This window comes from Fusarium fujikuroi, chromosome FFUJ_chr03, assembly GCF_900079805.1.
Source record: "Fusarium fujikuroi IMI 58289 draft genome, chromosome FFUJ_chr03".
Lineage (NCBI taxonomy): Eukaryota > Fungi > Ascomycota > Sordariomycetes > Hypocreales > Nectriaceae > Fusarium > Fusarium fujikuroi.
This window is the reverse complement of record NC_036624.1, coordinates 4,432,077-4,459,791: the sequence shown is the minus strand read 5'-3', so window position 1 is coordinate 4,459,791 and position 27,715 is coordinate 4,432,077. Positions and strand designations below refer to the sequence as shown.

General features: G+C 49.0%; 12 protein-coding genes; 3 read left to right on the top strand and 9 right to left on the bottom strand.

The window, feature by feature from the left end:
• Positions 1 to 779: 779 nt before the first annotated feature.
• FFUJ_03468 (related to AKR1-ankyrin repeat-containing protein) lies at positions 780 to 3,053 on the bottom strand (the record flags this gene model as incomplete). XM_023575319.1 has 3 exons in its annotated part: positions 780 to 1,405; positions 1,459 to 2,737; positions 2,802 to 3,053. The coding sequence occupies 3 exons, from the start codon at positions 3,051 to 3,053 to the stop codon at positions 780 to 782; spliced, it is 2,157 nt and encodes a 718-aa protein (XP_023428520.1).
• A 931-nt stretch (positions 3,054 to 3,984) lies between these two features.
• FFUJ_03467 (related to SRP102-signal recognition particle receptor, beta chain) lies at positions 3,985 to 4,839 on the top strand (the record flags this gene model as incomplete). Its single annotated transcript, XM_023575318.1, has 1 exon — positions 3,985 to 4,839. One exon carries the CDS (start codon positions 3,985 to 3,987, stop codon positions 4,837 to 4,839), a length of 855 nt encoding a protein of 284 aa, XP_023428519.1.
• A 242-nt stretch (positions 4,840 to 5,081) lies between these two features.
• Positions 5,082 to 6,684, bottom strand: FFUJ_03466 (probable CYS4-cystathionine beta-synthase; the record flags this gene model as incomplete). XM_023575316.1 has 2 exons in its annotated part: positions 5,082 to 6,372; positions 6,422 to 6,684. The coding sequence occupies 2 exons, from the start codon at positions 6,682 to 6,684 to the stop codon at positions 5,082 to 5,084; spliced, it is 1,554 nt and encodes a 517-aa protein (XP_023428518.1).
• A 1,125-nt stretch (positions 6,685 to 7,809) lies between these two features.
• On the top strand, positions 7,810 to 9,432 carry FFUJ_03465 (related to aminopeptidase Y precursor, vacuolar; the record flags this gene model as incomplete). XM_023575315.1 has 4 exons in its annotated part: positions 7,810 to 7,916; positions 7,964 to 8,788; positions 8,839 to 9,039; positions 9,090 to 9,432. The coding sequence occupies 4 exons, from the start codon at positions 7,810 to 7,812 to the stop codon at positions 9,430 to 9,432; spliced, it is 1,476 nt and encodes a 491-aa protein (XP_023428517.1).
• Positions 9,433 to 9,736: 304 nt separating this feature from the next.
• Positions 9,737 to 10,240, bottom strand: FFUJ_03464 (uncharacterized protein; the record flags this gene model as incomplete). Its single annotated transcript, XM_023575314.1, has 1 exon — positions 9,737 to 10,240. One exon carries the CDS (start codon positions 10,238 to 10,240, stop codon positions 9,737 to 9,739), a length of 504 nt encoding a protein of 167 aa, XP_023428516.1.
• A 992-nt stretch (positions 10,241 to 11,232) lies between these two features.
• FFUJ_03463 (uncharacterized protein) lies at positions 11,233 to 11,784 on the bottom strand (the record flags this gene model as incomplete). Its single annotated transcript, XM_023575313.1, has 1 exon — positions 11,233 to 11,784. One exon carries the CDS (start codon positions 11,782 to 11,784, stop codon positions 11,233 to 11,235), a length of 552 nt encoding a protein of 183 aa, XP_023428515.1.
• Positions 11,785 to 12,026: 242 nt separating this feature from the next.
• On the bottom strand, positions 12,027 to 14,179 carry FFUJ_03462 (uncharacterized protein; the record flags this gene model as incomplete). XM_023575312.1 has 3 exons in its annotated part: positions 12,027 to 12,316; positions 12,368 to 12,873; positions 13,722 to 14,179. 3 exons carry the CDS (start codon positions 14,177 to 14,179, stop codon positions 12,027 to 12,029), a joined length of 1,254 nt encoding a protein of 417 aa, XP_023428514.1.
• Positions 14,180 to 15,512: 1,333 nt separating this feature from the next.
• Positions 15,513 to 17,620, bottom strand: FFUJ_03461 (related to tol protein; the record flags this gene model as incomplete). XM_023575311.1 has 2 exons in its annotated part: positions 15,513 to 16,596; positions 16,647 to 17,620. The coding sequence occupies 2 exons, from the start codon at positions 17,618 to 17,620 to the stop codon at positions 15,513 to 15,515; spliced, it is 2,058 nt and encodes a 685-aa protein (XP_023428513.1).
• Positions 17,621 to 17,895: 275 nt separating this feature from the next.
• On the bottom strand, positions 17,896 to 19,790 carry FFUJ_03460 (uncharacterized protein; the record flags this gene model as incomplete). XM_023575310.1 has 4 exons in its annotated part: positions 17,896 to 18,749; positions 18,802 to 19,336; positions 19,390 to 19,691; positions 19,742 to 19,790. The coding sequence occupies 4 exons, from the start codon at positions 19,788 to 19,790 to the stop codon at positions 17,896 to 17,898; spliced, it is 1,740 nt and encodes a 579-aa protein (XP_023428512.1).
• A 276-nt stretch (positions 19,791 to 20,066) lies between these two features.
• Positions 20,067 to 23,187, top strand: FFUJ_03459 (related to TOB3 (member of AAA-ATPase family); the record flags this gene model as incomplete). XM_023575309.1 has 4 exons in its annotated part: positions 20,067 to 20,936; positions 20,989 to 22,008; positions 22,056 to 22,245; positions 22,301 to 23,187. 4 exons carry the CDS (start codon positions 20,067 to 20,069, stop codon positions 23,185 to 23,187), a joined length of 2,967 nt encoding a protein of 988 aa, XP_023428511.1.
• A 146-nt stretch (positions 23,188 to 23,333) lies between these two features.
• On the bottom strand, positions 23,334 to 25,045 carry FFUJ_03458 (related to GABA permease; the record flags this gene model as incomplete). XM_023575308.1 has 4 exons in its annotated part: positions 23,334 to 24,005; positions 24,056 to 24,247; positions 24,296 to 24,811; positions 24,863 to 25,045. The coding sequence occupies 4 exons, from the start codon at positions 25,043 to 25,045 to the stop codon at positions 23,334 to 23,336; spliced, it is 1,563 nt and encodes a 520-aa protein (XP_023428510.1).
• A 640-nt stretch (positions 25,046 to 25,685) lies between these two features.
• FFUJ_03457 (uncharacterized protein) lies at positions 25,686 to 27,699 on the bottom strand (the record flags this gene model as incomplete). XM_023575307.1 has 2 exons in its annotated part: positions 25,686 to 27,587; positions 27,646 to 27,699. The coding sequence occupies 2 exons, from the start codon at positions 27,697 to 27,699 to the stop codon at positions 25,686 to 25,688; spliced, it is 1,956 nt and encodes a 651-aa protein (XP_023428509.1).
• Between the last annotated feature and the right edge of the window lie 16 nt (positions 27,700 to 27,715).

The window sequence follows — 27,715 nt, the reverse complement described above, 5'->3', positions numbered from 1 at the left end:
AACCCTTGCTAAAGTTCCCGCGAATATCACATATCACCTACATACATGTCCTTTCTCTGACCGAGTTCCATGCTGATACTGCGATCTTTTGAGATCGGAGGCCCGCAAGATCGATGGGGTTTCGACGTGTTGATTGGAGTTGGAACGAGGTGAGTCTTGGGCGTGAGTTGCGATTGGGGACTTTGCGAGTGGTTGTTGATATATCATGTTTCAAGCTCGCCACTGAGAACGTGTTCGCAGTTCTACAGTTTTTCCGCGATATATATTACACGAGAAGGAGGCTAGTTTAGCTTCTATCACGACACGAACTCTTCGTAACCTTCTTGAGTAACGATCTGACCGTTTGTAACCGATCAGCACGGGAGCTACGGTCCTAGTTGGCAATAGTTCATTATCATCTAGATCCTGCAGGTCTCACAGGAACTTCTGACAGCTCTGAAACTCAAACTTCCAAATACAATTTCTTCATCTAAACGCCCTTACCGCTAAGGTCAACATTACATCCACTGCTAGTATACAGTTCTCGTCATATATCCCGTACCCAACTGAGCACTTTCCACTAGAGTACAAGTAAAAAAGAGAAGAATGATCATGATGAAGACGCCTCTATTCTTTCTTGAAGCCCCTGGTCTACCAGAATACTCTCCCAAGTACCCGCATATAGTCGTAATGCATCATTCACCCGTCATTCACCACCAATCTCTATTTAGTTGGCGCCGGTCGTACAACGTGTCCCGATTAATGACTCCTCAGTTCCCAAAAGCAAAGCTCGCCATTGTCTAAACCTCTTCTGTCCCAACGGCCTCGTAACCACCGCGTTCTCTACGACCAGTCAACTGCATCAGACCAGGACTCTCATACATGGCTGTGTAGTCAACTCTCTCTCCACCAAGTACAGCAGCGCCGTTCTCTCTTTGGCCAAAGATGGGCGCAGGATCGCACCAGAAGTCCTTGCAGTTGGCAATGCAGCCTCGGCTGTAGGGGTTCTTCTTCTTGCGCTTGTTCTTGGTGGAAACGGCACCTCGGCCGGTAATGGTCTCGATAAAGGGGTCGACACCAAGGGTACGGCTCAAAGACTTGAGCATGCCGCCCTTGTGCTTGTGGTGGTGACCACCAGGGGTTGCTGTTGCGGATAGAGACGGGTGGTTGGGGTCGAGAGGGGCGCCAGTAGATGTGAGAGCGGTAATCGCAGTTCCGTCCCTCACACCAAACATGTTCTCATACGTCGTCATAGCTCGAGCTACCTGAATAAACTGGGTAAACAAAAGCATGGTGACCCAGAGGAGTTGAAGCGTAATCCAAACGGCCAAGATCGAAGTGTACGAATCAGCATTGATGAACTTGCAAAGGTTCGGGCTAAGAACGTTGCAGCTATCAGAAGCATTGCTGCTGATAGTTTCGAAGTCTACGGCGTTATCAGCATTGGCATAACGTCAGAGTAGGGGATGTTCAACTTACAGTAATACAGTAAAAAGTCGTATGAGATGATACCAAAGGTCAGCGAGATGAGGTAGAAGAAGAAGTGTCGGTGGTTGTTAATGCCGACACAGTTGTAAACCCAAGGACAATGGTGATCATGTTTGGCGACACATCGTTGACATCGGCGGCAGTGCTTGCTTCGGAGAGGCGTCTGAATCATGCAAGTAACACAAAAGTTGGTCTCGTCGTACTTCCACTGCGACAAAAGTCCGTCAATGACAGCTTTCTGCTCTGCAATTCCGTTCATCTTTGGCACGAAACCCGGGTCGTATCTCATGCTGGCAACGTAGAAGTACGCGGTGAGGCCCAAGAAGATGCCGAAGAACAGGTTGAGAAAGGTATGGCCGTGACCCTCACTCGCGCCAAGCGTTGTGGCAAAGAGGACTGTCGTCAACCAATTCACAGCTGTTAAGAAGAGCGTGGCCGCAAAGATACCGGTGAGCCAAGGAGTCTTGTGAAAGTGTCGCATATCGGGAGGCGCATATTCCAGAACTTGCTGAGCAACCCACTGGACACCGTAAACCACAGCGAATCCAAGAGGAACGCCAATGTAGATAGGCGCACTCGAAACAGCCATAAGCATGCCCCAAACCAGAACAAACGGCCAAATGAACAAGAACCTTGTGACAAAGGCTCTCTTGTCCTTCAAGAAATAGCTAGCACCCGGCCAAGGCGGCACCGCAGGATGACCGTCCTCGTTGAAACCGCATTCTCGAAGCGCTCTGTGCCAGGCGCCCTCCGTATTAAGCTCGTTGGCCGTCACAGCAGGAGTCTTACCCGTCTGTGTCTTTGCGAATCGATCGGCGCCGTACTCGATTAGTTTGAGGATACATCCCGGACTTCCCTTGACGAGCGCCCAATGCAGCGCGGTGAAGCCCTGCTCGTCTGTCGCATGGACGCTTGCGCCCCAGCGAAGAAACAGATCAACGCATTGAGGGAAGCCCTTGTACGCAGCCCACATGAGCGCAGTGTGGCCGAACGTGTCGATAACGTCGACCGGAATTCCCTGGTGGAGCAGGAGGACAATCAGAAGGACGTTGCCGTTGAACGTCGAGATGTGAAGCGTGTTGTAACCTTGGGCGTCGGTGATGAGAGGGTCGGCGCCGTGCTGGAGGAGTAGATTGACGGTGTAGTAATGGCATCGCTGGGCGGCCCATTGAAGAGCTGTTGCTACCGATTCTCCGCCCTTTCTATTAATTTCGGCGCCGTGTTCGATCAAGAATTTGCACATCGCATATTGATTGTTAATCGCAGCCCACTATACGCAATGTCAGCCAAAGTCCTCCATCATCCCAACAATCGTCGCATCGCTTGTAACTCACATGTAAGGGCGTGATACCCTCATCGTCGTGGTAGGTCGCATCGTACTCGCCCGACTCGAAAAGCTTCTCCATGGCCGGTACGTCTCCTATCCTAGCGATCTGCATGATATCCTCCTCCTGGGCCTGCGTATCTCCCGGCAGACTGCCCATCTCGACTTCGTTATTCAGCTTCGGCGTAGCGGCATTCGATTTACCCGTCATCTGGATGGGCGCGGTCTGGCCGGAGGTGGAACTGGTGCTGGTGCTCCCCATGGCAGGCTGGCTTGTAGCGCGGGGAGGGACAATTCGGTTGGACGCGATACTAGGTAGAGACGAAAAGATGATTGAGAAAGTCGGTTATTCGTACATAAACATTATCTATCAGGGCTTGCACACACGCGATAAGAAAAGAGAAGCAGTGAAGGATGGAGGAAGGGGAAAAAGTGAATGGGCTTGGCTGAGTCTTGGCTGAATTTTGGAAGGCAGCGCGTGGAGTAGGCCTACGTATTACTGAAGCCGTGATGCCGAGAGGCTGAGCTCAGACCCTCCCCTATGGGGAAAGCCGCCCGCAAGAAAAGCTCAGGGCTGACAGATGAAGCTGGTTCTTTTTATCCTTATTTTTAGAGTATTAATTTAATCCATCTCCCTTGGCACTGAGCACAAGAGTACATTTGTGGTCTATTCTAAAAGCAATTCGAAAATCCAAACATTACATCATTAGGTCTTCTAACTTACTTGATTAATTGACCTCAACTCTCCTCTTCTCTCGCGGGGACAACCCAAGTTTGGGGCTCTCCTAGGCTCTGCACTAGGGAACCAGCACTGCCATTGCCTTTAATTAACAGGGTCCTTTTGTGGCTGATTACGTCCCATTTCCCCCTTATCCCCTTTCTGTTTCGGTGGGATTTCGACATCTTCGCTCATTGGACACAACGTATTTTCCTGTCGTTCGTGGCTGTGGCTGAGGCTGATGACCGATGTGGGGACGCCGGTCTAGGAGCTTCCAGTGGGCTGGCCAGATATCGCTTCGCACAGCTTTGTCAAACTAAGGCCAACTGTCTGAATAGCGTCATTCAGCGATCGCATTCGACGTCAACGAGGCTGTGGTGAACTCACGAAGGGCTCTGGACTGTCCTCCCTCTTCTCTATCATCGACAGCTACCGCGGCGACTCAGGCGCTAATTGGTGCCGCACATCGCCCACCATGGCCAACTTCATCGCAACTGTTGAGGCCATCATGACACCCTCGCTCGCCACAATCATTATTGGTGCAATCATCATCATCGGTGCTCCTATAATTCTTCACCTCATCCTCTCTTCATCAAAGACATACACCGTCGCCCCTAGCGTCCTCCTTCTCGGCCCCGCCAACGCTGGCAAGACGTCACTTCTCACACTCTTTGAGCGCGGCGCTTCTGGTACCGAGACGCACACTTCCCAGGTGTCGCACGATGTTGAGCTCAACGCCTCTACCGACTCCGATAACAAGCACTCGTACCGTAACCACGATACCCACGATGGTACATATACCAAGTTCTTGCTCGTCGATACTCCTGGACATGGAAAGCTGCGAAACGTGCCGATGAGCAAGCTGGACCGCACTGAAAAACTGAAGGCCGTTGTCTTTTTGGTGGATGCTGCTGCTATTGGAGAACCCGAGGTTCTTGCGCCCACCGCTGCGTATCTCTACGACGTGCTGCTTTTCCTGCAGAAGCGGGCTACCACCGCCAAGGCCAAGGCTGCGATCCCTATTCTCATCGCCGCCAACAAGATGGACCTCTTCACCGCTTTGCCATCGACACTTGTTAAGTCCAACCTCGAAGCCGAGCTGACGAGAATTCGTGCTTCGCGAAGCAAGGGACTGCTGGACTCGGGCGTCGGATCTGACGACATTGGCTCTGAAGAGCAGGATTCTTGGCTGGGCGAGTACGGTTCCTCCAAGTTCACCTTCAGCCAGCTCCAGGAGTTCGAAATCGATGTTGATGTCCTCCCTGGAAACGTCACTGGCGATGGTCCCGGAGCGGACAAGTGGTGGTGGTGGATCGCTCAGCGGGTATAACAGCAGCGATCAATGCCTCACGAAGGAGCAGAAATGGAATGACACAATTATATTAATGACATTTTTTAATTTATGCAGCTGATTCCATCGCAAATGCCATGTAGATGTTGAGTCTACCGCCCAAAATTCAGTCTATCAAAAAAATCCCATCTTTTTCTCTAAGGTATCCTGGAACGCCAGACGTGAATGTCGTTGAAAACATGAGTACTCGTTCCCCCCTCCTCTCGCGAGGTTTCTCCCCTCTACAACTTCTTGTTGATCATCCATGTAAGGAGATCAACCTTTGTAACAATAGCAATAGGCTTGGACAGAGACTTGGAATCGTCAGTCTTCTCGGTGACGACGGCTGCACTGTTCCACTCAAAGAACTTGCTAAGTGTGGTGAGGGGTGTGTCCTTTGTGATCTCGACGAATTGTCTACGCTTGCCGGGGTTGATGGGGGAAGCGAATTCGCGAGGATCAGTGACGATCTCGTCGAGGCGCGCAAAGTCAAACATGACGTCTGATACAGGGCTCTGGGCCGTGGCGCGGCCGCGGGAGATGTAGCTTAGGAGGTTACCCAGTGTGACGAGACCGACGAGCTTGTGGCCGTTGGCGGAAAGGACAGGGAGTTGATCGAAGCCCTTGTCGCGCATGGTCTCGATGGCCTCGGAGCAGGAAGAGTTGGCACCGACGGATGTGACGGGCTTGAGGCGCAGAGAGGCAATGGTGGCGCCCTCGTAAGGGTCGGAGGTCTTCTTCTGGCTGTTGCCGTTGACGGTGGATTCAACACCGTTGACGGGGAGGAGATCGTTGGCGGCGAGCCAGTCGTCATCAGCAAACTTGGAGAGGTAGCTTCGGATGCTGTCGGGCAGAACAACAACTACGACATCGCCCTTCTTGAAGTTGTACTCCTTGACAGCGAGGAGCATGGCAGCCATGGCAGAACCAGAGCTGCCACCAACGAGGATACCCTCCTCGGCGATAAGTCTTCGTGCAAGGTGGAAAGACTGTCGGTCATCGGTCTTGTACCACTTATCAACAATCTGCTGATCAAGCACATCGGGAATGAAATCATATCCGATACCCTCCACCTTATAAGACTCGTTGGCATGCTCCTCGTTCAGAAGCTCAGGCAGAGCAAGGATACTGCCGTGAGGATCCGCAGCAATGACCTTGATGTCCTTGTTATGCTTCTTCAGACCACGAGCGAGACCAGTGATGGTACCACCAGTACCGGCACCAGCGACAATAGCGTTGATCTTGCCGGCAGTTTGCTCCCAGATCTCCTCAGCGGTGCCGAACTCGTGGGCGAGAGGGTTGTTCTCGTTGCTGTACTGGTCGAGAATATGGGCGTTGGGAAGCTCCTTCTCAAGACGGCGGGCAACACCGATGTGAGACTCGGGGGCATCCCAAGCAGCTTGTGTAGGAGTACGGATGATGGTGGCGCCGAGGGCACGGAGGACAGAGACCTTTTCGGCGGACATCTTCTCGGGGAGTGTGATGATAGTCTTGTAGCCCTTGATAGCTCCGACGAGAGCAAGACCGATACCACTGTTACAGTCAGCTGAGATCCGAGGGCTTCGAAATGTGGTGATCTTACGTGTTTCCACTGGTAGGCTCGATAAGAGTGTCACCAGGCTTAATTCTTCCGCTCTTCTCAGCCTCTTCAATCATGCGCAGAGCAATTCTGTCCTTGACACTGCCTCCAGCGCTGAACAGCTCTGGCTTGACGTAGACATCGCACTCGATGCCCAGCGACTGGGGGATCTTGTTAAGTCTGACAAGAGGAGTATTTCCGATGAGCTCTGTCGCCGAGAGGACAGTAGCAGCGCGAGGCGGAACGTGAGGGACCGGAGAAGCCATTTTGAAACAATTATGTATTTTAGATTAGGTAGAGAAGAATAAAGAGGGAGAAAAAAGAGTTTCTCATACGAGAACCGACGACTTAAGCACGCCACGGGACACAAACATTGTTAGCTAATGGCAAAGGCTAAAGGTGGCGGGGCTGGCATGACAGAGACTTTGGATGTGCCCCGCCAATGCCGAGTGTATCCTCTTAAACCCGTTCTAGAACGTGAGCTAGAAGGTTCAGAGGGCGGAATGCGGTAGGCGGTGAAGGTGTCAGGAGATCATGCTCGGTTTTGGGAGAACCGAAAGCCGTTGGCCTACCCGGGAGCATCGGCATCATGAAGTTTTGGCTCAAGTTAAGCTACGCATTAAGCTTAAATGCAGTGCAAGTCCATCTATTATCATGCTTATCATAACTCAATAGTACCTGAAGAGTAGGTGACTGCTTCTTCACAATAAGAGATTGAGATATCGTGATTCTCCGTATTCTATATGTGCGAAATGCTTATTGTTGCTTTGTTCTACTTTGGCTGGCCAACAGAAGCACAGCAGCTTTCTACCCATGACACCATAACTTCAGTCACATCAATACATTCACCGGCTCATGTCATGATGCTGAATAAACTTGCTGACCCATCTTATTGATAAGACACCATCATCCTCGGCCATTCATCCCAGTTCTTGACAACCAGTCTAGCTAAAAGTAAGCATACCTATTCACCCTCTTCAAAAGTCCTCGAACCTTTTACAATAGTTCCTCCGCCACTCGCTCGAACCTATCATCACCCTCCCGGACCTGGCTCCCACCCCGCACCTCCTTGTAGATCTTATCTCTGCCATGCTTGTTTATCGTTGGCGCCACGACATGGGTAGTGAGCACCAGTCGATGCCAAGACTTTGTAATGTTGCGACCTGCCATTTTTGCATCGTCTACCGATGGGTTTAACCGTCTGGATCAGTTTCTGGTTGGGGTAAATTGTGAGCTTTGTTAGACTGTGTTGCATCGAGGTTGTATAGCTGTAGCTATACGGATGACAGCTGTATTGCTATAAAAGGGAAGCATCTGTCGCATTGTTTAGGGACTGTCAGGTTACATTCTTGTCTTCAAGAGATATTGTTACTTAATTGACAATTCTCACCATGAAGTTCCTTAATGCTCTGCTCTGCGGAGCTCTCCTCTTTTCTGAGGTATCAGCTACCAAGAAATTGACTCCCAGCCAAGTTGAGGGTGACATCAAAAAGTCAAAGTATGTAAACCCTCATTCAATTAGCTAAACACCACTAACATCAATAGGCTTCGAAAGACCCTTGAAGACCTCAACACAATCGCCAAGAAGAACGGCGGCAATCGTGCCTTTGGCTTCCCCGGTTACAAGGCCTCCGTCGACTACATCTCCAAGCAGCTCAAGGGCCAATACGGAAAGCATCTCAACACTTACATCCAGCCCTTCAACTACACCTTCGAGCAGACCAAAGACATCTGGGTCCGAGGACCTGATGGCGAGGATGTCTATGTCATCACTCTCATCTACAACGTCGGCACACCTACTCCCGATGGCGTGACAGCTCCTCTTGTTCTCGTACCAATTGACGATGAGCGCGGATCTGGATGCTTCGCAGACCAATGGGAGGGTGTCGATGCTAAGGATAAACTCGCCCTCGTGAAGCGCGGCTCGTGTGCGATCTCAGATAAGCTCAAGCTCGCAAAGAAGGCCGGCGCTCGTGGTGTTCTCCTTGTCAACAACCAACCTGGCGAGGGTATCACCAGTGCGACTCTCAGTGCTGAGAACCTGGAGCTCATCGTCCCCGTTGGTGTGATTCCTCTTGAAGTCGGCACTGCTTGGAGAACGCGCATCGAGGCTGGTGAGACGCTTGAGGTCACTTTGCTGGTGGACTCGTTCCATGAGACCCGTGAGACTTGGAACATTATCGCAGAGACTAAGCAGGGTGACCCTAACAACGTCGTCATGATGGGTGCTCATCTCGACAGTGTCCAAGCTGGTCCTGGTATCAATGATGATGGCAGTGGAACTGCTGGTATTCTCGAGATTGCCAAGTCTTTCACCAAGTACACTGGTTACAAGAACAAGGTCCGCTTTGCTTGGTGGGGTGCTGAAGAGTGAGTGACACAATCCACGTCTCTCTGCTGTTGACTGATTTGTGATACAGGAGCGGCCTTGCTGGATCTTACTACTACGGCGAGCAGCTCACCGAGGAGGAAGCCGACAGAATCCGATTCTACTTCAACTATGACATGATCGGTTCTCCTAAGCCCAAGTACTGGGTCCAAGCTAGCAAACCCGCCGACCGAGTTGGAGGAGATATCCTGGCTGCCTGGCTCCGCAAGAAGGGCAAGACCGTCGAGTGGGAGTAAGTTCTAACACTGGTCACCTACAAGAAGTATACTCACAGTTTCACAGGGAGTTCGGTGAGTCTTCTGACTACGCCGCCTTCGTCGAGCTCGGCATCCCCTCCTCCGGTATCTTCACCGGCGCTGATGCCGAGACCGATCCATGTTATCACTTGGAATGCGACACCATCAACAACATCCACTGGGGAGCCCTGACTCTCAACACCAAGACTGCTGGCCGTGCTGCTGCCCAGTTCGCTCTCAGCCTCAAGGGCGTTCCCCCACGAGACAAGACCTCTGCTAACCCCAAGAGCAAGAGGGCTGTAGCTGCACGCTTCGAGCAGTGGCAGAAGAAGAAGACTCTTGCTAGCAATGCGCATAAGTGTAATCATAAGACAAAGGTTGTTGTCTAAGAATGGCAAGAAAGACTTGTTGAAGAGGAATGAGACGAGAGATGATGAGATTATGATGATGATAAATTAGTGTATATATTATATGAATGTGTTGGATTATGCGATATAATTATGTTTTCAGTGTTGTGATGATAAATGAAAATGCTCGCTCGCTCGCTTGCTGATCGTAAATGCCTCCCATATGATGCTTTATGGGAAGACATCATAGTTCTCTCCCCCATTCCTGATTTCATTTGTCGTATCCTTCATCTCACATTTCTCATAACTCATTCATCCCATGAACTTCTGCTGACAGACATGGCAGCTATCGCCAATATGTCCTCGGTGGATTCTCTCCCCTTCTCGGGTTAGGAATAGGAATCGCCCTATAAGTCGGATACTTCGGTCCCCCGGGAATCTGCTCCCTCTGCACAACCGGCGACGGAAACTGGACAGGAACAGGCCTAGCAACAGGAATAGGCACAGGCCTCACCCAGTTCTCATTCGGCATCCTCTCAGACCAGCCATCTGAAGAATCCGCATAACTGCTTCGATAACTCCTCCGCTTCTTAGGCTGCTTCGGTCTTCGACAGCAACATACCACAATAAAAGCGAGCACGAATACTCCAACGATGCATCCGATTATTGCTCCGATCTGCGCACTGCTTAATCCATCGCCGCTGTGTTGAGACGTCACGACGGGACGGTCCGTGGCTGGAGCCGAAGCCACGCCTAGCGTGACTTGAGTGGTGTAAGTGGTCGTGGGGAGAGAAACGGTCTGCGTTATAACCTGCACCTCTTGGCGGGCATTTATGTGGGGAACTCCCATGATGAAGAACAAAGGCAAAAGTGAAGTTATTCACAAAGCAGAAAGTGCAGAAAAAGAAAAGACCAGAATCGGGGGCCATGACACCCTTTTTGAAACATCCGTCCCATCCCACACGAGGCAACCATCATGAGCATCTGCTGATACACTTTTGTTTCACTGTACCAACAGCCCTACAGACCGACGACTTTTTTTTATCTGCAGCAGAAACTGGTTAGGACGCGGGCTACGATGTAACTGTATCTAGGTCAGTTGGTCGACGGTTGACCAATGGCGCGTGAGGTTTGGGATGAGGGGGTGTGGTGATGCAGGCTGGACTAGGCTGCCATAGCTGATAAAGATGACTGCAGCGAGACTTTTTGCTTGCCTTTTTGTGTTGGTCCTGTATTTTGGTTCGCATTTTTGGTTCCGGCAGGCAAAGTGCTTGTTGTGACTGTTCGGACAAGATGTATGTCATTGTGGTTTGAGCCTAGCTCCAAGAAAGATGCATCATTATTTGTCTGCTGCAGCTTTGGCTTCATGCATGTTACTTGTATAAGTAAAGACTTCTTCCACTTGGTCCTGTTGCGTTGATAACATGCTGCCGCTTCGATGCACGTATTGACCTCGCAATGCTCTCCGTATTAGTGATCATATCTCTCGGGAATATTACCACCGAAGTACACCCATGATTATGTCCTGGATTATCATTCGAAGACTCCGTCAGGTAAGATGTATTGATCTTGTTTTGTAGCAATAACGCCTTGCAGTGAACTGTGTTCTTCTGCGCCCATCACGCCATAGGTTAAATAAGATCTCTCTTCTCGCGCTGTGGCACATCGTATCAATGCATTTTGAGGAGGAAACAAAGATCAGGGGATTAGATTAGCGAGTTCGATGACTTGTATTTTATGATAGGCTACAGATGACAGGACCTGGGCCACAAAGTTGCATACGACATCTTAGCCGAGCGTCCCGTCCTTGATCTGCATCAGTTGGACATAAGCAGAGTCCATTCATGTCTTCCTTGTCAGAATGACGACTCGAAAGTCGTAAGCTGGTCTTCCACGTATCTTATATAGGCCCTCCTCGACGATGTCCACAACCCAGCCAGCAACATGCAATTCAGGTGGCCACTCCGCTTCCTTCGAGTACATAAATTCTTCCGGTCGAAACTGTGGTTTATAAAGACCTTCTGGGTCTTTATCACTAAAACATGAAACAACATCTTCTTCTTCGTCAGCAGCAGTAGCCGCATTATCTAAATCAGCATATAACTCATAATGATTAGAGCTATCGAAACCAGTCTTGCATCTCTCTACACTAATCTCGCGGAGATTAGGCATACCGTCGAGAAGCAAATTGTAGATGTCCTGGTTATGCAGCTCACGTTCCAATTCGACCCAATCCTGTGTCTTCCATATTCCACCGCAATACAGGTGAAGAGTCTCAATCGATTCCGGAAAAACCTCACTCAGTCGTGAGAGTGGCTCAATCTCTCCGATAAAAGCCTCCTTGCTGACTCCGAGGTGTCTGAGGGATTTGAGTTCTCGGAGGGAACCAATCATTCCTTCCCCTGGGCCACGATTTCGCTGAATCGTGCGGTAGCTTTCAAAAAGGAAAGTGTTCAAGTCGAAATTTTCGAGATTTTAACCATGTTTTCGAAGAACGTCCTCAAAGCCATCAAAGTTGAGGGTACAATCTTCCTCCTCACCGAAGGCCAGGCCATAGTTAACTGGTGTCTCCCTATCCTCGTCGGGTAACCTAATGGAGATTCCCTTAAGCTTCGGGCAGCGAGTGAGAATTGTGCTTAGTCCTTCGGCATCGACATATGATTCCATAAGGTCGAAATGCTCCAGGTTGTAGTTTTGTGCTCAGGCCACACGAAGTTGGTGAGCTCATCGCCGTACCAGGCAGTGCCAAACGTTCTTAATATTTTGAGCTTAGAATTGAGAAGCAGAGGTTCGATAGTCCAAGCACCCTCGATGGCTCCTGGATATTCCACTGCCCTAATACGAATTTCGATGAGGTTTGCAAAGCGATAGTTTGCAAATGTGCCCTTGGAAATACCCTTCTGTTGGTACTCTTCCATGCTTACTTTTTTCGCGTAGTCTACCACGTACTCTTCCTCATCCGAAAAGTCATACTCTTCTTTTTTTGCAACGTAGTATTCGTCATCGGAAAAATCATTCTCTTCCTGTTTCTTGTCGTTATCTTCAGCATCAGAAACTTCAACCTTTCTATCTCGTTTAAGCCAGCCTAAGGGCCTCCCTGCATCCGGGCTTGCGCTCAACAGCCACGGGAGTATGAATGTCCTGACACCTATAGTGCAGTCGACGACCTGCAAATGAGGCATATATGCTAGGATAAGAGCAGCAAAGTCAGAATATGCAATCTTTCTCATCATCATACGTTTGAGTGCAGGCGGGACGTCCAGCTTTTCCATTGCTGATCGAACGAGCGTCTTGGTTGCATCTCTGTCCAATATCTCCACCTGCTCTGAGAGCTTGATACAGTCGGTCAGAGAGACGGCGCGAACTTGCTCTGCGAGCTGCGGATTCTCGACGAACGTTCTGAGAAGAAGAGTGCCAATGCTCTTTGCGCCATTGCGGCCTTCAATGGCGATGGTACGGTACAACAAAGGCTGTGCGATGCGTCTGAGTTGACGGCAGACCAGGCAGAGGTTGCGGAGTGCGGCTGAACCTCAATGATCCAACGGAGATCCATACAGCTGCCATCTATCTAGAGGTAGTTGGTCTTCCAATTCGGCACATATTTTAAGCAAGATTTCATCTGGAAGAGCCTCCATGGTGAAGGGTCAGGAGGCGTGAGTGATTTATCCAGTCTTGTCGTTATTATCGTGCGGTATAGAAAGAGGACTAATGAAGATCATTGCGATTCGTCCATCCCAACGAGTTCAAGGAGTCGCCACACTAACTAATGTCAATGCACCTCTACCCTGGTATTATCCCAGCCATACGGGTAGAGACTGCCGTGATCCTGAGGCAATGACTGGATTGTTTATACGAAACATACAAAAATGTCAACAAAGCTGATTCTCGAGAGTTTAAATAGAAGATATAGTCAAAACGGATTGTGAGTTGGTATCTTAATACTTTGGTCGTCTAGACACCTTCCCGCTCTCTTGGCTTGTCAAACAGAAAACAACAGGCAAGAGATTAACGTATACATAACTGAAACAAGCCACCCGATTATCTACCTCTCAACCTCGAGTTCTCAGTAGGTCCCGCATCAACCACAAAAGCCCTCGTGTACACCATCACATCTACAGCTGAAGAGCTCCACCAAGCAATCTTTCACCTCCTCCCTTACAAAACTCCCGATATCCATCCCATCTCTCCCATGAAGCTCATACCCTAACATATAGCATCTGACAATAAGTTGCCAGCAGTGTTCGAGATAGCGGTCTAGTTCCTGCCTACATTGAGGATGCAGTGGCTGCCCTGGGACATGGAGGCTTCCTCTCGGGGCGTAATCGGCATACTCGAGAATACGATCTGTTATCTCGATAGGGAGGCCTTTTTGGAACAGTATACTTCTGACGTGAGATATATCTGGTGGGCTAGGCCGATATTCCATGAGCTTTTCGAAGTTGAGGAAGTCGTCATATGACATGAGACCCAATGGGTAGAACTCCAGTGTATAAAACATATTCTCAACCTCTTCGGGATCTTTCTCTTCGGGTTCATCACTGGAACCATCATCGGAATCGTTTTCTGCACTAGACTTGTTGCCCGAATTGGTGCTAGAACCGTTGTGAGATTCGGCGTCAGACTCATCATCAGAGCAAGAGAAGCCAAAGCGATCCAAACCCTTCTGGTAGTTTTCAAACCCATTTGTGTCAAACCGCATAATATGTTTCCAGCGAGGGACATCATGGGGTCGAGGATTCCACCAGAACTGATCCTTCTCGATACCGAGAAAGTCCCTATGAGGGAACATAGCGATCTCGCTTCTGTACCCAGACTCCGTACTCGATCGTACCGCCTATTGGTATGCTGCCAAGTTGCGATAATCCTCAATTGGAGATCCGTTGGCCTCCCTTATTTCGGGGAAATGCTGTATGATATTGAGTATCATATACATCCTGATCGCATCTTCGTATATACTTCTCCATCCAAAATATACCTGCGTGCAATCGCATTCTCTATGCTCTCGCCATTTCGCCAGATGACACTCTTCGTATGCACATGAGCGGAGAATAGCGTCCATTTCTCCATGAAGAATCAAACTCTCGACGACCTGAAGATTGCGAAATGACTCCCGGTTATCTATATCGAACTTGAAACAGTCGTTCTGAACTTGTGGACGTTGGAACGCAGACATCTTGCGTTCTTTATAAGGTAAGACACATCCACAATTATCAGAATCGCTTGTGTGAGGGCATAGCTTTTTAGTCGTTGGCTGTTTAAAAGTCTTGAGGTCGTCGCCGTCATCAGGCCAATAGACCTCTGGATGCCAACGCCTGACTGTTGATTCAATTTTGATTGCCGCTTCATCTGAAATGATGACTTGGTTTTCGTCGGGGACCTCGTATTTCTCCGGATATCGCTTGCGCTGTTGAGCTGCATCTTCAGCGATACTCTGCATAAAGATATCAACAAAGTTGGTAAGCTTTGCCTTGCTGTCTGGTTGTATTAGTGCGTGAAAGTTGTAAGCATCGTGTTGGCAAGGATTGATGCGTCGCAGCTCAAGCATTGAGGCGAGGCCCCCCCAAGGTAGTCTCTCTGAATTATGTGCCATGTATTTTCTGCGAGTATATCTGCGAGTATATTCGTTTTGTTGATATGGGTGCTGATATCTGACTTTATGTGCTTATTTGTCGTATACTAGCTGTGGAGCATAGGCTGACTCACTTCGCCGAACCGACCTACTGTGCCACAAGCATTAGTTAGGAGGCACAGAAGAACTGGTCTATTGTTCATTTAGAGGAACCGAGATGTATAATCAATGATGTAAGCCTAGCAACCCAATTATGGTGCCTGGTATTGTCCTTTCCTTCAAGGATACGCCTTCCAACACGGCAATGTGAAACCCGACGCATCAATTTGCTACCGGAAACCTGAGTCCTTCCGTATCAAGAAACGACTTAGCAAGACACAAAAAGCGAAGCTGTCACCTCTTAATGTTAGCTGTTCTTCGCATTTATGTCCATTCATGTGCTTCTACTCAACCAAACTTTCCTATTGTAAATCCCGCGCTCTCGATACTAGTCCTTCTTTTGGATATCAATGCAATCTTTATTCGTATATAATCCAGCATGTGATTCGAGGTTCTACGCTAGAAATATTTCCTTCCAAGACGGACCAGGATCCAGACTAAACTCAACAGCACCTTGGTGAAGCAGACCAAAACCTCGCCTTTCAGCTATTCCACCGTTCCACTCCAGAATCATGATGTTATAAAACCTGCACTGACCTGCGGTTAGAGCATACAGATCCCGCCATTGTACCCAACGGGAGTCAAAAAACCGAGGATAGGATGTCTCGGACAGAAGTATTATCTCATAGGAGTCCCGCGATTCGAAAAACTCGGTTTCGTCAAAGCCATCCAGAAAAACAAAACCGCAGTTCTTGGTGTTAGAATCCTGAAGGCATCCGGTGCCCCTGAAAACATCAACGTCAGAGATTCTGTAGAACAGCGAAAGTGTCCAAAACTGCAGCATGGGGTAAGATGGCACTTCCCGAGAGAAGGATACCTCCTCGGTCGGCATGGTTTGCCTTGTGTCTAGTTGATTGGGAACGTATCGGCCATCGCGAAAAGGGCGCCTGTGGCGATATCCCGCATACTCCATATCTGACAAGCTTGCATCCGGATCCCAGACAAGTTGGGGAATACCAGAAAAGTTTCGCTTATACCATATGATCCACGTCCTGTCCCTGAGCCACATTTTGGTGTTCTCGGTCATAGTCATGTTTTCGCAAGTGAATTGCAAGTTCATATCGACACAACCGCGCCAGCCTGTCCACGAGTAACTTGGAAATGTAGAGCGCCGGTGAAGAATGGTACCATCTGCAAAGAATGTGATGAATTTGTCGAGCATGGCTGTTGGAAGGCCCTGGAAGAAATTGCACTTCATCCGCTCTGCAATCCGCCTGATAATGCCAGCCATGGCTCGTAGTGTGTCGTTCTGATTTGTCAAGACTCTTTTGGTATAGAGGGAGAGCATTGTCGATAAATAAATCACCGGGTCATTCACGAGCACAGACATCGAATGAGAAGCTCCTGGCGTCCAGTCAGCCGAGGTTTGTGATAGGTCGTCTACAAAGTGTTCGGCATGCTCTGCTGCACGACAACGGTAGAAGACCTTGTTTTCAACAAAGTAGAGAACTCGGCGAGATAGGACTTGCTCTTGAAACCTGCACCGAATCAGATTCCTTGATTGATCATAATTAGATACGAGACTTACGTCCACGCTCTGGAGTGATAGACTGAGCGTTCGAGCAATCCGTCTAGTCCCGTCACAATTCCCATTTCGACGCCGGGCATAATCTTGAATGAGTTAGAAGAACCATCTCGGGCCCCCTGCTGAACCCCGGGGAGTCGTGCGTCAGCATCATGACCACAGGCTGCGACAATTGTCAACCAAGCTCTCTCGTAAACAAGATCCATGACATTGACGCCTAGCTCTAAGTCTTCGGTGTTGTTTTGCAGCAGGCAAAGCGCGTCAACCCATAAATATCTACACCCAAGACGCCTTGTCAAAGTGATAGCGTCTTTTATCGTGTTTGGTAGCATCTTAAAGACCTTTTCTAGAGACCTGGGCAAAAGCAGTGCCGTTCGATTCGCCTTAGTGAGTCGAAAGTTTGCAACAGCTCCCCATACATAGCTCAAAGCAATATATTTCTCAAGACTTGTCATCTCTACGACACAATGATCCTCGACATCGATCACGCGGAGTACACGGAGACCAGGAAATGCCTCAGCAAAGGGTAAGTCGGTCGGCATCGCACATTCCGAGCTATGAAGCTCCTCGCAGGATGAGATCCAGCGTAGGATCCTAGAAGTGTCCACCAAAGGGTCCGTCCACGGCTCAAGAAAGAGTCCCGAGTTAGGATCGGGGTGACCAGACGTCTCCATGCCTGAGCTGAAGCCAATCCACGTATAATCTCGAGCCCCATAGGTAGTGAAAGCCCAGCGCCCGGCAGGCCCCAATATCCAACGAAGCTCAACCTCATCGGTGGACGAGACAGCGATGAAGTCTGGATCCCATTGGGATATGAAAAGGCGACACAATGGGCATGGACTGTTCTTGATTCGGATAGCAGCCCCAAGGGACCATGTTGGGGCTCTTATCCGTAAACGCTTTGCTTCTTCATCTAGTATCTTTGGATCTAGAGGAATCTGTGAGCAGTATTCACATAATGTTGCAGGCGACGACATATTAAAGATTGGTTTCAGACATGAGCCATAATTTTCATTCATTGCTAGTCTGCTAGATCATCGATATCAACCTGACCCCAAAATTGTCGCATTTATGCAGCCCCACATGTGACTACCTTGGGTGATTAAAGATCACTGTAATTAAGCGGTGTATACCACATAAAACACAGTATTCGTACTGCGTTACTGCGCTGCCACTATACACTTAGAAGCTAGTCTGGATACGGTTCGAGATTGGGGATATACCAAATATTACAGGCGAGGTGTATATCTACCTAACGTATATCTCTCTGTCTCGGTAGGATTCGTGTATTAACGGCTGTCCGCATTCTCTTTCCTTGTAATCCTTTAGTTCCCGATATCTTGACTGGGACAAGGCGATCATAAATTTCCCTCGGGATCAAGCTCATCCAATTATAGTCGTAGACAAGCAATATGATCTTCACCTTGGTTCGTGATCCCCTTTGTGGTTTCTTGCTACTCAGGCCTTCTAACATTTCGTTCAGTTGGGAGATCAAGTCGGCTTGACCAGATCCTTTGGGACCGGAGCTCGCAGTCGCAAGATCAATGATAATATAGATCTGCCCTCCCAAGTCTTGCATGATTAACCTGAAGAGTGCAAGCCAGTCTTGACTAGTCTTGGCTTCCTCCAGCTGTGAATGCCGTAATGACATCTGCTTTTCCGTCGTAACTGTTCCCTCAATTTGCAACGCTTGGTAGGTCAGGTACCTCACCAAATCGGCTGGACTCAGCATCGCATTGGGGCTCGTCTTGTTTGCACTGCCCAGTACCCAGATAGCTGGTATGTTCATCATGGTAACTGCTTGTATGATATCTATAGCGAAGTCCTGGATTGCCCAACGGGTCGTGAAGCTGCCTCTGATGATTGTGAGAGAGGAATTTGGGCACGAGGACCATCTTGCGAGTTTTGGGGACAGCCAGAACTCGTTGGTAGTTACTGTTGCTCCTCTCCCAGAAGCCCTCCGATTTCTGAGGAACAAATGGTGTTTGTATAAAGACTTGGGGTCCTCAAGGCTCTGAGAGAAGGTTGCCAATGCTTGAGACAACTGCAGAGAAGAGAGCTTTTGGTTGGTATCCAGCTGCGCACTTGTCTGGATAGAGTGGAAAGCTTGATACACATTAGTAAAAAGACATTGCACTCATTTTGGAATGTAGCATACTCTCTATCTTTGTCAACAAGTCGTTAATTGTCAACCCAGAAGCCTCTAGCCACTGCATGATCAAGTTGAGCTTCCTATCATGGTCTCGACTCGATATCTCCAATCTAGAGATAGCGCAATTGAGGCCATCTATCTGCGCTTGCCTAGTCTTCTCACTAGTTTGTAAACTTAAGATGATTTCGTTGAGTTTTGATGACTGAGTGTCGTGCATAACTCGAAGCTCAGTCTGTGATCCCACAGTTGCAAGTTCGTTGATGTTGCCCGTGCAAGTTTCTATCCTCTGTAACAGATCGCTGTATCTCAACTCGTGTGGTCTTGTGAAGCTGTGGTAAATGTGTTTGAACTTTGACTCGTTACACCAGGAGTGAGCAATGAGTAAAAACTCCATGATGCAAGAATAGAGGCTTTCAATGGCTGTCTTCATGTTCTTGGTCGGATACAGAGCGGATAGATGTTTAATGCGTGGAAGACGCTGTGCCACCTCGAAGAGAGATTTTGATAATAATTTGAGTGTCTCGCCGTGATTGACCACGCTCTAGTATTCGATGGTGAGATATCTCGTTCAGTGCGGAGATTAAGCCGACTTACGATAAACATCACCTTCATCAGTCCCCAGGCCAAGGAGACGTACTCAGGATGATGCTGAACAAAGACATCAAGTACTTGGCCATAATGGCATATTGATTCAGAGGCCTTCAATAACCATTTCCGTGTTTTGGAGGCTTCGCTCTTGGCTTCGTACTTTGCGAAAGCATCGCTGACTGCCTTTTCAACTTCTTGTAACGACGACTTCTTCCCTAAAAGAGCCTTCTCATCACTGCTTAATGAATTGCTCTGTTCAAAGTGTTTCTTGACCGATTTGAAGGCGTTATGCGCTATATCCGCTTTATCTGACAGAGTAAGCTTGAATGAAGTGTTTCACTGGCTAGTGATTGCTTACTCGTACCATCGCCCTTGTACCATGACTGAAAGACCAGGTCGACGGACATTGCAATGTAGGATGTAGAATGACTTTCAATAGGAAAGTCCTTCTTTTTCGGAAGCGATGTGAACTCAAGTCTCAGTGGCCACCGACAGAGGGAAAGAGGAGGCGCTGGAGGCTGAGCAATCACGAGGCATAATCAAGATGACGACCTGCAGCTTCATGCATATACCCCTGTCAGGCGCTTTTGCGGCTGACTTTCAACTCCTCAGCCTGATTCATTTTCACCTCAACACCTTCTCATTTCATTTCATAATCGGTATCTCTCAAGTAAAGAGTGAACATGGACTCACCAACTAGAAGCGTATCGCCAGCGCCAAAGAACAAGAAGGACAAGGCAGATGATAAGGATGATAGCGAAGAAGAGGACATTCATCAGCAGCTCAGTCGACTTCTTAGAAGAGAGGGACATTTGTTTGCGAAACCCTCAATGTTGGCGCTACCTCGGAGACCTCGACCTGCCCCGTCAAACACTCGAATAAGTAATCCTCTAAAGTCCCCGAAAGGAAGAATACCTCCGCCACCTCCTATCATGGCCGTTCCCAGGACTCCCCGTCCTGGAATACAGGTGATGCCACCACAACCACCGCCTCCTCCTCCTCCCATTGATCGTTCTTCTACGCTCCCGGGTGAATGGATCAACCCTAACGATCATCCTCCGCCTCCTCCCCCGGTTTATCCACAGACAATTCAGCCGCCTCCACAGTCACCTTTGCCACCAGTTGTCAAGCCCGCTCAGACACATTACACCATCTCTGAGGACGCTATAGGAGCTAGCAACAGAGATAAACTTGCAGCGATAGATAATGGACCTATCATGCCAAAAGGTGCCAATGCTGGCATCAATATCAATAACTTCAACCACAGCTTGGCACCCCCCGTTCCCCCACCAGTCACCTGGAGATCCTCCGGCCCAACTCGAGGCTATCGCATCCCAACCTTTACCAAGGCCAACAAGGAGCAAACAGAAGCACAAACAAGGCTTTTGGAACCAAATCCCATGCCTATAGGCGCTACTGAGCTTCAGCATGAAAGTGGGCCATCAAATGTGGGAAAGACAACTGAGGCCCATGGACTTTCTCAAATACAGGAGGAGGGGTCTCATGACTTCGCCGACGTTACTGGAGAGGATATTTCTTCCCACCAGATTCTTGTCGATGAGAACACATTACAAGCATTAATCCAACGTGTTGAGGAGTTGGAAGAAGAGAATACCACCCTTCGAGAAGATCTCAACTGGTCCCATGGACTTGCCTGCCAAAGTTCAGCTCTTCTATTGCTTAGAAAGAGTCGAGCCGGAAGACGACAGTGTCGACGAAAGAAGTCGGACTGTCTATCTTTCTCCTCCTGAATGGGTAGTTTTTGGCGACGATGTCGACCTCAGAGGTCGATTCCCCATCACAGACCCTGGTGACTACGCCGAAGAACAAGGCGCATCACTTATCGTCTACAAGTATTACTCCGTGGACTATCAATACGACGCGGTAAATGCTGCCAAAAGAGCAAAGCAACCGCTTCCTGAACCAGAACCAGCCAGCCAGGATGTGGTTCTAGTGACGGAGGAAATGGTTGAGGCAGTCGAGGCCTTATTTGAGCTTTTCCCTTCAATGAGCGACGACTTTCCGTATGTTTACGAGATGGGCAGCTTGCAGGACCCTCACCTCTGGTGGTATCACTGCCGAACTGGCTTCAAGATGGAGGCACTGTCAGAGAGACACGCTCAATTGGTTGGACTTCTCGTTGAATGGATCGAAAGTAACTTTGCACCACTTTATGACCAAATCGACGATCAATTCAAGAGAGGGAAGGTCTCGAGCGACTCCATTGAGTTCCTAATACGCCCAGGAGATACCCTCGTCGCAGACAAGAACGGCAGATACAGTGGACGCGTTGCTACCACTCGACCGGCACCTCATAAGCAGAAGAAGAAATCGGACGATTCAGATAAGGAACAAGAGAAACAGGGGACGCACACGTGGATTGTGGAAACGCGCTCCTACGGATATGCAGGAAAGTTCTTTGCAGTCGATAGGGAGCTATTCATTGACTTCCCACCCAAATATAGAGGCGGGGAAATTAATATCACGGATCTCAACGTTATACCGTTGTCATATGCAAAGCCCAGGGTAAAAGAAATATTACGACAGCGAGGCAAGAGGTTTTGGAAACTGCGTGAGAAAACGCTCATCTCATATGAAGGCAGTGATTCTGATAGGATACAAGCGGTAAGTAGGCCTCACCCAAGCTGACACGTTGTGCTGAAACCTAATAGGGACAACGGTTTATGGTGGACTTTGACACCTACAAGGAACTCCATCCAGGAAGCAGTTACATGAGACAAGAAGGTTATATATCAGGTCGAAAGCCTAACTTGCCAAAAGATGGAAGCGAGCCTGAGGAACCAGAGATTTACCTGTTCCCTAAGCTGATCCCGGGATTTGACCTGCGACGTAAGAAATGGGGTAAGCAGCTCTCTTGGATTCTTTCGCTATACTTGATATACTGATGGATATGCAGTTGATCTCGAGGTCGATCGAATTCGAGACGTCAGCTGGAACAAGGAGGCTTTTAAAAGTCTCGTCGCGGACGAAGCCATGAAGGAGCTGGTCCTAGCTCTAGTGACCAACCAACTCGATGCCGAGAAAAACACAGATCTTATCGAAAGCAAAGGCAGCGGTCTCATCATGCTCCTGCACGGGTCCCCGGGAACAGGTAAGACATTTACAGCTGAGTCTGTGGCAGAAATCGCCAAGAAGCCTTTATATCCAGTTACGTGCGGAGATATTGGCACTGAGCCTGCAGACGTGGAGAAGTATCTCGAATCTGTGTTCCATCTAGGCAAGGTTTGGGACTGTGTTGTACTTCTTGATGAAGCAGAAGTTTTTCTTGAACAACGAACTTTACAAGATTTGAAGAGGAATGCTTTGGTGTCTGTATTCCTTCGAGCGCTGGAGTACTATGAAGGCATCCTCATCTTGACGACTAACCGTGTTGGGACATTTGACGAGGCCTTCAAGTCACGTATCCAGCTGGCTCTACGGTACGAGAAGTTGAAGGACTACCAGCGGTTACAGATCTGGAAGAACTTCCTGGTAAGGTTGAAGAGTTTAGGTGAGGAGGAAAGTATCGACTTTGATGATATCGAATTATATCTGGAAGAGTTGGCAAAGTATCCTATGAATGGACGGCAAATTCGGAACTCGATCACGACGGGGCGACAGTTGGCCAAGTATAAGAGGAAGAAGATGACGTTTGCGCATTTGAAGAGAGCGATTGATGTCGCGGATAAGTTTGATAGGTATTTGGCTGATGTACAGGAGGGTGATATGGAGGAGTTTAGTGGCAGGGGAGAAAGTGGACGATATACACCCGAGTATCTTGCCAGGGCTGATCAAATCCGATGAGCACAAATGAGGAGACACGTTGTTATAGATGGGGTGTTTTACATGATTGGGGCGACATTATGATTGATGATAACTTTAAGTATATACAAGCTAAGAGGGGACGATGTTTGTTGAAAAAATGAGAAACGATCCCAAAAACTTCCGTCCTACTTGTGCAGACCATCGGATTCTGGTGGTCCCTTATACACATGCCTAGCATGCACAACATACCAAACCGCCGACATCGCCATAAAGCCAAAGAACACAACGACGGCGTAATTCATCGTGACAGCATTGACAGGGATAGCAACAGGCATACAGAACAAGACCATCTCAAAGCAAATCCAAGCCAGAGCGAAGATGTTGATGACCCAACCAATCTGCTTGCCAAAAGTCCAGGGCGCTGTGTTGACTCCAGCTCGATTGGTGAGCAGGGATAGTAAAATTGGAATACCATACGAGCTAGCGAGACCAATGACACCGACGGCGATGAAAGCGTTGAAGGCAGAGCTCGAGCCGAGGTAGATGAGACCCAGGAGCATCTCGATGATAGTCGTTAGGAGGAGAGCCATGATGGGTGTTTCGTGTCGCTTGCTGACTTTGGACCAGACTCTCGAGAGGGGAATAGCTTCGTCGCGAGCGAAGGCCCATGTTGTTCGTGAGGCGGCGACAGTGATGGAGATGGAGCAGAACAGTGTGATGATGAGGACCAGTGCTGTAAGGGCGATTCCGCCGGCTTGGGAGCCCATTACTTGGTAGAAGATCATGGGGAGGACCTGGCCTAGTGGTGCGGCAAGGAGTTCTTCGAGAGGGGGGAGGGTTGCGCAGATGGGGATGATCTGGTAATTGTTAGTACATTGATACGAAATAGAGTACAGACGAGGCTTACGAAGAACAAGCCTGCAATGCCGCCGACGGGGACGCAAAGGGCGAGAGCTCTTGGGAGCTTGACAGTAACGTCGCCGCATTCTTCAGCCATGGAAGTGATCATGCCGATGGCGGAGAACGTATAGGCTGATGGTAGAGCACCGATCCAGAAACCAAAATTTCCCCAGCCTGATAAGTTGGGATCGAAATTTCCCTTGGCAAATTAGTAAAAAGTTGAATGATCGGGAACTTCCGTACTTACGAGCGTGTAACTTGCCGAATGTCTGCCCTTATCGGCCTTGGTCGACAAACAGACACAAACGACGAAGATAGTAATAGCAGTAAAAGCTGCACAGAAGGTATCTACGGTAGGAAGGAATTTGTTGCCAAACGCGACAATGAAGAAGGTAAACACGCAAAGTCCGTAGAAGATCAACACGAGCTTCCACGGCTGCCAGTCGTAATCTGGCAGGAAGATGCTGATGCCTCCGGCAAGAAGCGAAGCAAAGCCAAAGTTGACGGATAACGTGATGGTCCAGTTTCCAACGAGCCATGTCCAGCCGGTGATGAAAGACAGGACAGTTCTGTACTTTGGCGATGCGATCTGGAAAGACCAGTAGTAGGGACCAGCGGATGTAGGCCATCGAGCAGCGAGTTCGCCTAGTGAGATGGCGATGCACTCGTCGAGAATGCAGACGATGATCCAGCCGAGAAACATGGTTAGTTGACCACCGCCGTAGACGGAGTTGATGAGCGGTGCGCCGAAGCCATAAGGGATCTATCATCAATTAGCAAGTGAGACAGAGTAAAGAGGCAGTGGTGGAATTACAGCAGCAATTGCTAATGATTGGAAAAGAAGTGTAAACATTGATCGGTTACGCTTGAGTTCGGGCTTGTACCCAAGGGCCGTCAGGTCCGCAGCATCGCCGGCATCACCAACAGCATGATCGTAGTTCTTTGCCTGCTCATGATCACTCCCCTTTTCTGATACACCTTTCTCTGCGTTATTCATATCGACGATGGCAACAAATAGCAATTATATATGATATGATGGAACAGGCAGAATTGAAGTTGGTGTTGACGTTGACATAAAACGTGCGGCGGTAGCATTGTATTATAAACCAGACACACACTCACTCACACACCCTTATCAAGAAATTAAACCTTCTGTGACGCCTACTAACACGGTGATATCACGAGCATCCCCTCCCCCCTTCCCCAGATCCCAATTCTAGCTGGGACATTTTTGCCTAGAATGTGTTAGTGTGGTGTAGCTATCACAGGCGCTGGTTTACCCCGCGCGCAGACCAATCCACTGGGTTTCTGCACGGTAACTCAACCCTGATAAGGAATGGTCCGTGTCGGTGACAAGATAAGAAATCCCAGTATCAAATCAACCCTGCGAGGAGTGTTTGTTAGTGTAACCGTGTCTCTGATGGTGGGCGCAGCTGAACGGAATGTGGCTGCCAAGACGGGAAGTTCGATTGACCATCACAGGGATCTTGGGTGATGTGCCGGGCATGATATGAGTCTGAGTCTGAGTCTACTGCCTGAGGATGGAGTCTAAGAGTAAGGAATAGACTTGTTTATACTGGGTATCGAATTGGTATCGAACTAAGCAATTAAACATAGAGCTACGTTTGGCCTCAAATCTAACCAAATACAGTCTCGTACTTTAAATCATCCATCACATCAAGCCAATGAATAGACCCCGGCACTGTTTCACAATCATAATACGACCACACTGCCTGCAGTAACTCCCGCAGCACAACGATCGGCCCAGCAGCTGGACCATTGCCAAACCCTTTCAGTCTCTCGACGATAAACTCACGCGCCAAGTTGACGTCTGTAAAATGTTTGTGGTTAGATTCTTCAGTCAGCAAGCACTCATCTGTGGTGGCGTCTAGGAGCGCTAATTGCGGTGGCTTTTCCTCAGCGCATACCGTCTTACACCGCAATCCTGAGCCGACTCCGAGACACAGCAAGGGTTGCAGACATCGGATCGACGAGGCAGGGATGTTGGATAAGAGGCCTGTGATGTGAAGGGCGAGTGACGTGGGCCATGTAACTTGTGTTACACTCCCGTTGATCCTCTCGGGAAGTCTTCTCGACACAAGATCTGGAAATGTTTGGTACAGCTGCAACAATGAACAGAGTCGAAAGACCTCTGCAGCATGGTGCAAATCGAGATTGATCTGGCCCTTATTCGTATAAGTATCTGCCGCGTCGCTAATGAGCTTCGGCACTTGCACGGACAAGAGCGTCTCTTCGAGGATTTGCGCTTCGTTAATGTCGATCATTGTCTGCCACATAACCTCATACGTCGGCGCAGTGCAATTTCGCCAAGTATCCCGAGATCGGCGACACAGCGACATTGACTTTCCAAACAAAGCAATTATCTTGGGCGGAACACCTGTCCAGGGATGAAGAACAAAGTCATATGGTGGATATGTTGCTGGCGTCCATTCTGTGAGCGTGCTGATGTCATCTTTGGTGCTGGTCACGATGCTGCGGACGGATTCTTCGTAAATCAGGCATTCTTTGAAGAAGCCGACTAAGCTTTGGTCTTGTTTTGAGAGGTGCTCGGATCGCATTTCAAGTAGGGATAGTATTACGCGCACGTGGCGTAGATATTGCAGACCAAGTTGTTTATGGTCCATCCAGCAAAGCGATGAGCTCAGGCAGAAGAGTGATATGATAAGCGCATGAGGTATTGTGGTGACACTATTCGGCGACGCGAAGAGATCTTTGAGTTCCTGGATTATAGCCTCGGTCGCTATTCGTGGGGCCGATGCAGCGATTTCCTGGATCTGAGGTTGTCGTCGTGTTAGAGAAGCAGCTGCCATGCTCTGAAGCGAGTAGAACAATGGCCTTGAGGAACCCCAAAGGGAGGATCCTAACCGCCGGAAAGGATTGGTCGGGGAGTCGTATGCTGCCCATGAGCCGCAGACAGATTTGAACCAGAGCTCTATCAAGAATGTTGATGGTTCAGAGATGGTTGTTGGAGTATTCATTGCTGTATAACATGATGAGCGTCGTCTGTAGAGAGCGATGGCTTGATCCTCGGATTCTTCGGGGGTCTTCGGCGTTGGGTCTTGGGGGAGTAGTATGAGAGGCATGTTGTTCGAAGACGTCGTATTATCCGCGACGTTAGATGGTGTCAATGATGAGCGCCTTCGAGAGGTGTTGCATGACTGGCCACAGTTCCTAGCTGCACTGGCTGGACTCTTAATGTCCTTGTCTTGTTGACATACAAGACTTGAGTCGGTAGATAAAAATGCAGGAATCAATGGCACCGTAGCAGGACTTGAAGCCTGTTGCGAAGTGGTAGATGACCGTCTGCTCTGAGGTGGAGATACCGTCACATCAGAGCCACGACGTTGAACTGACTCAGACGCAGCAAAGATGAGTTGGTTGAAATCAGGAGGATCACTCGTCTTGTCCTTTCGTCGCTCATATTTGGTGGACCACTTGAAAGTTTGCTGATACCCCGGACAAGCAATCTTCCTCGCAATACAATTATTACAGCTAGGCTTGCTCTCGTCACACTTGAGCTACAGATCACACCACAGCATTAGTGAGAATAGGGTAAGCTGCTCCGGATATTCTTACCCTTTTGCTCTTGCAGGCCCTGCAGCCAGAGCGGGACTTTGCTTGACCTTTCATGATTGCTATTACATGA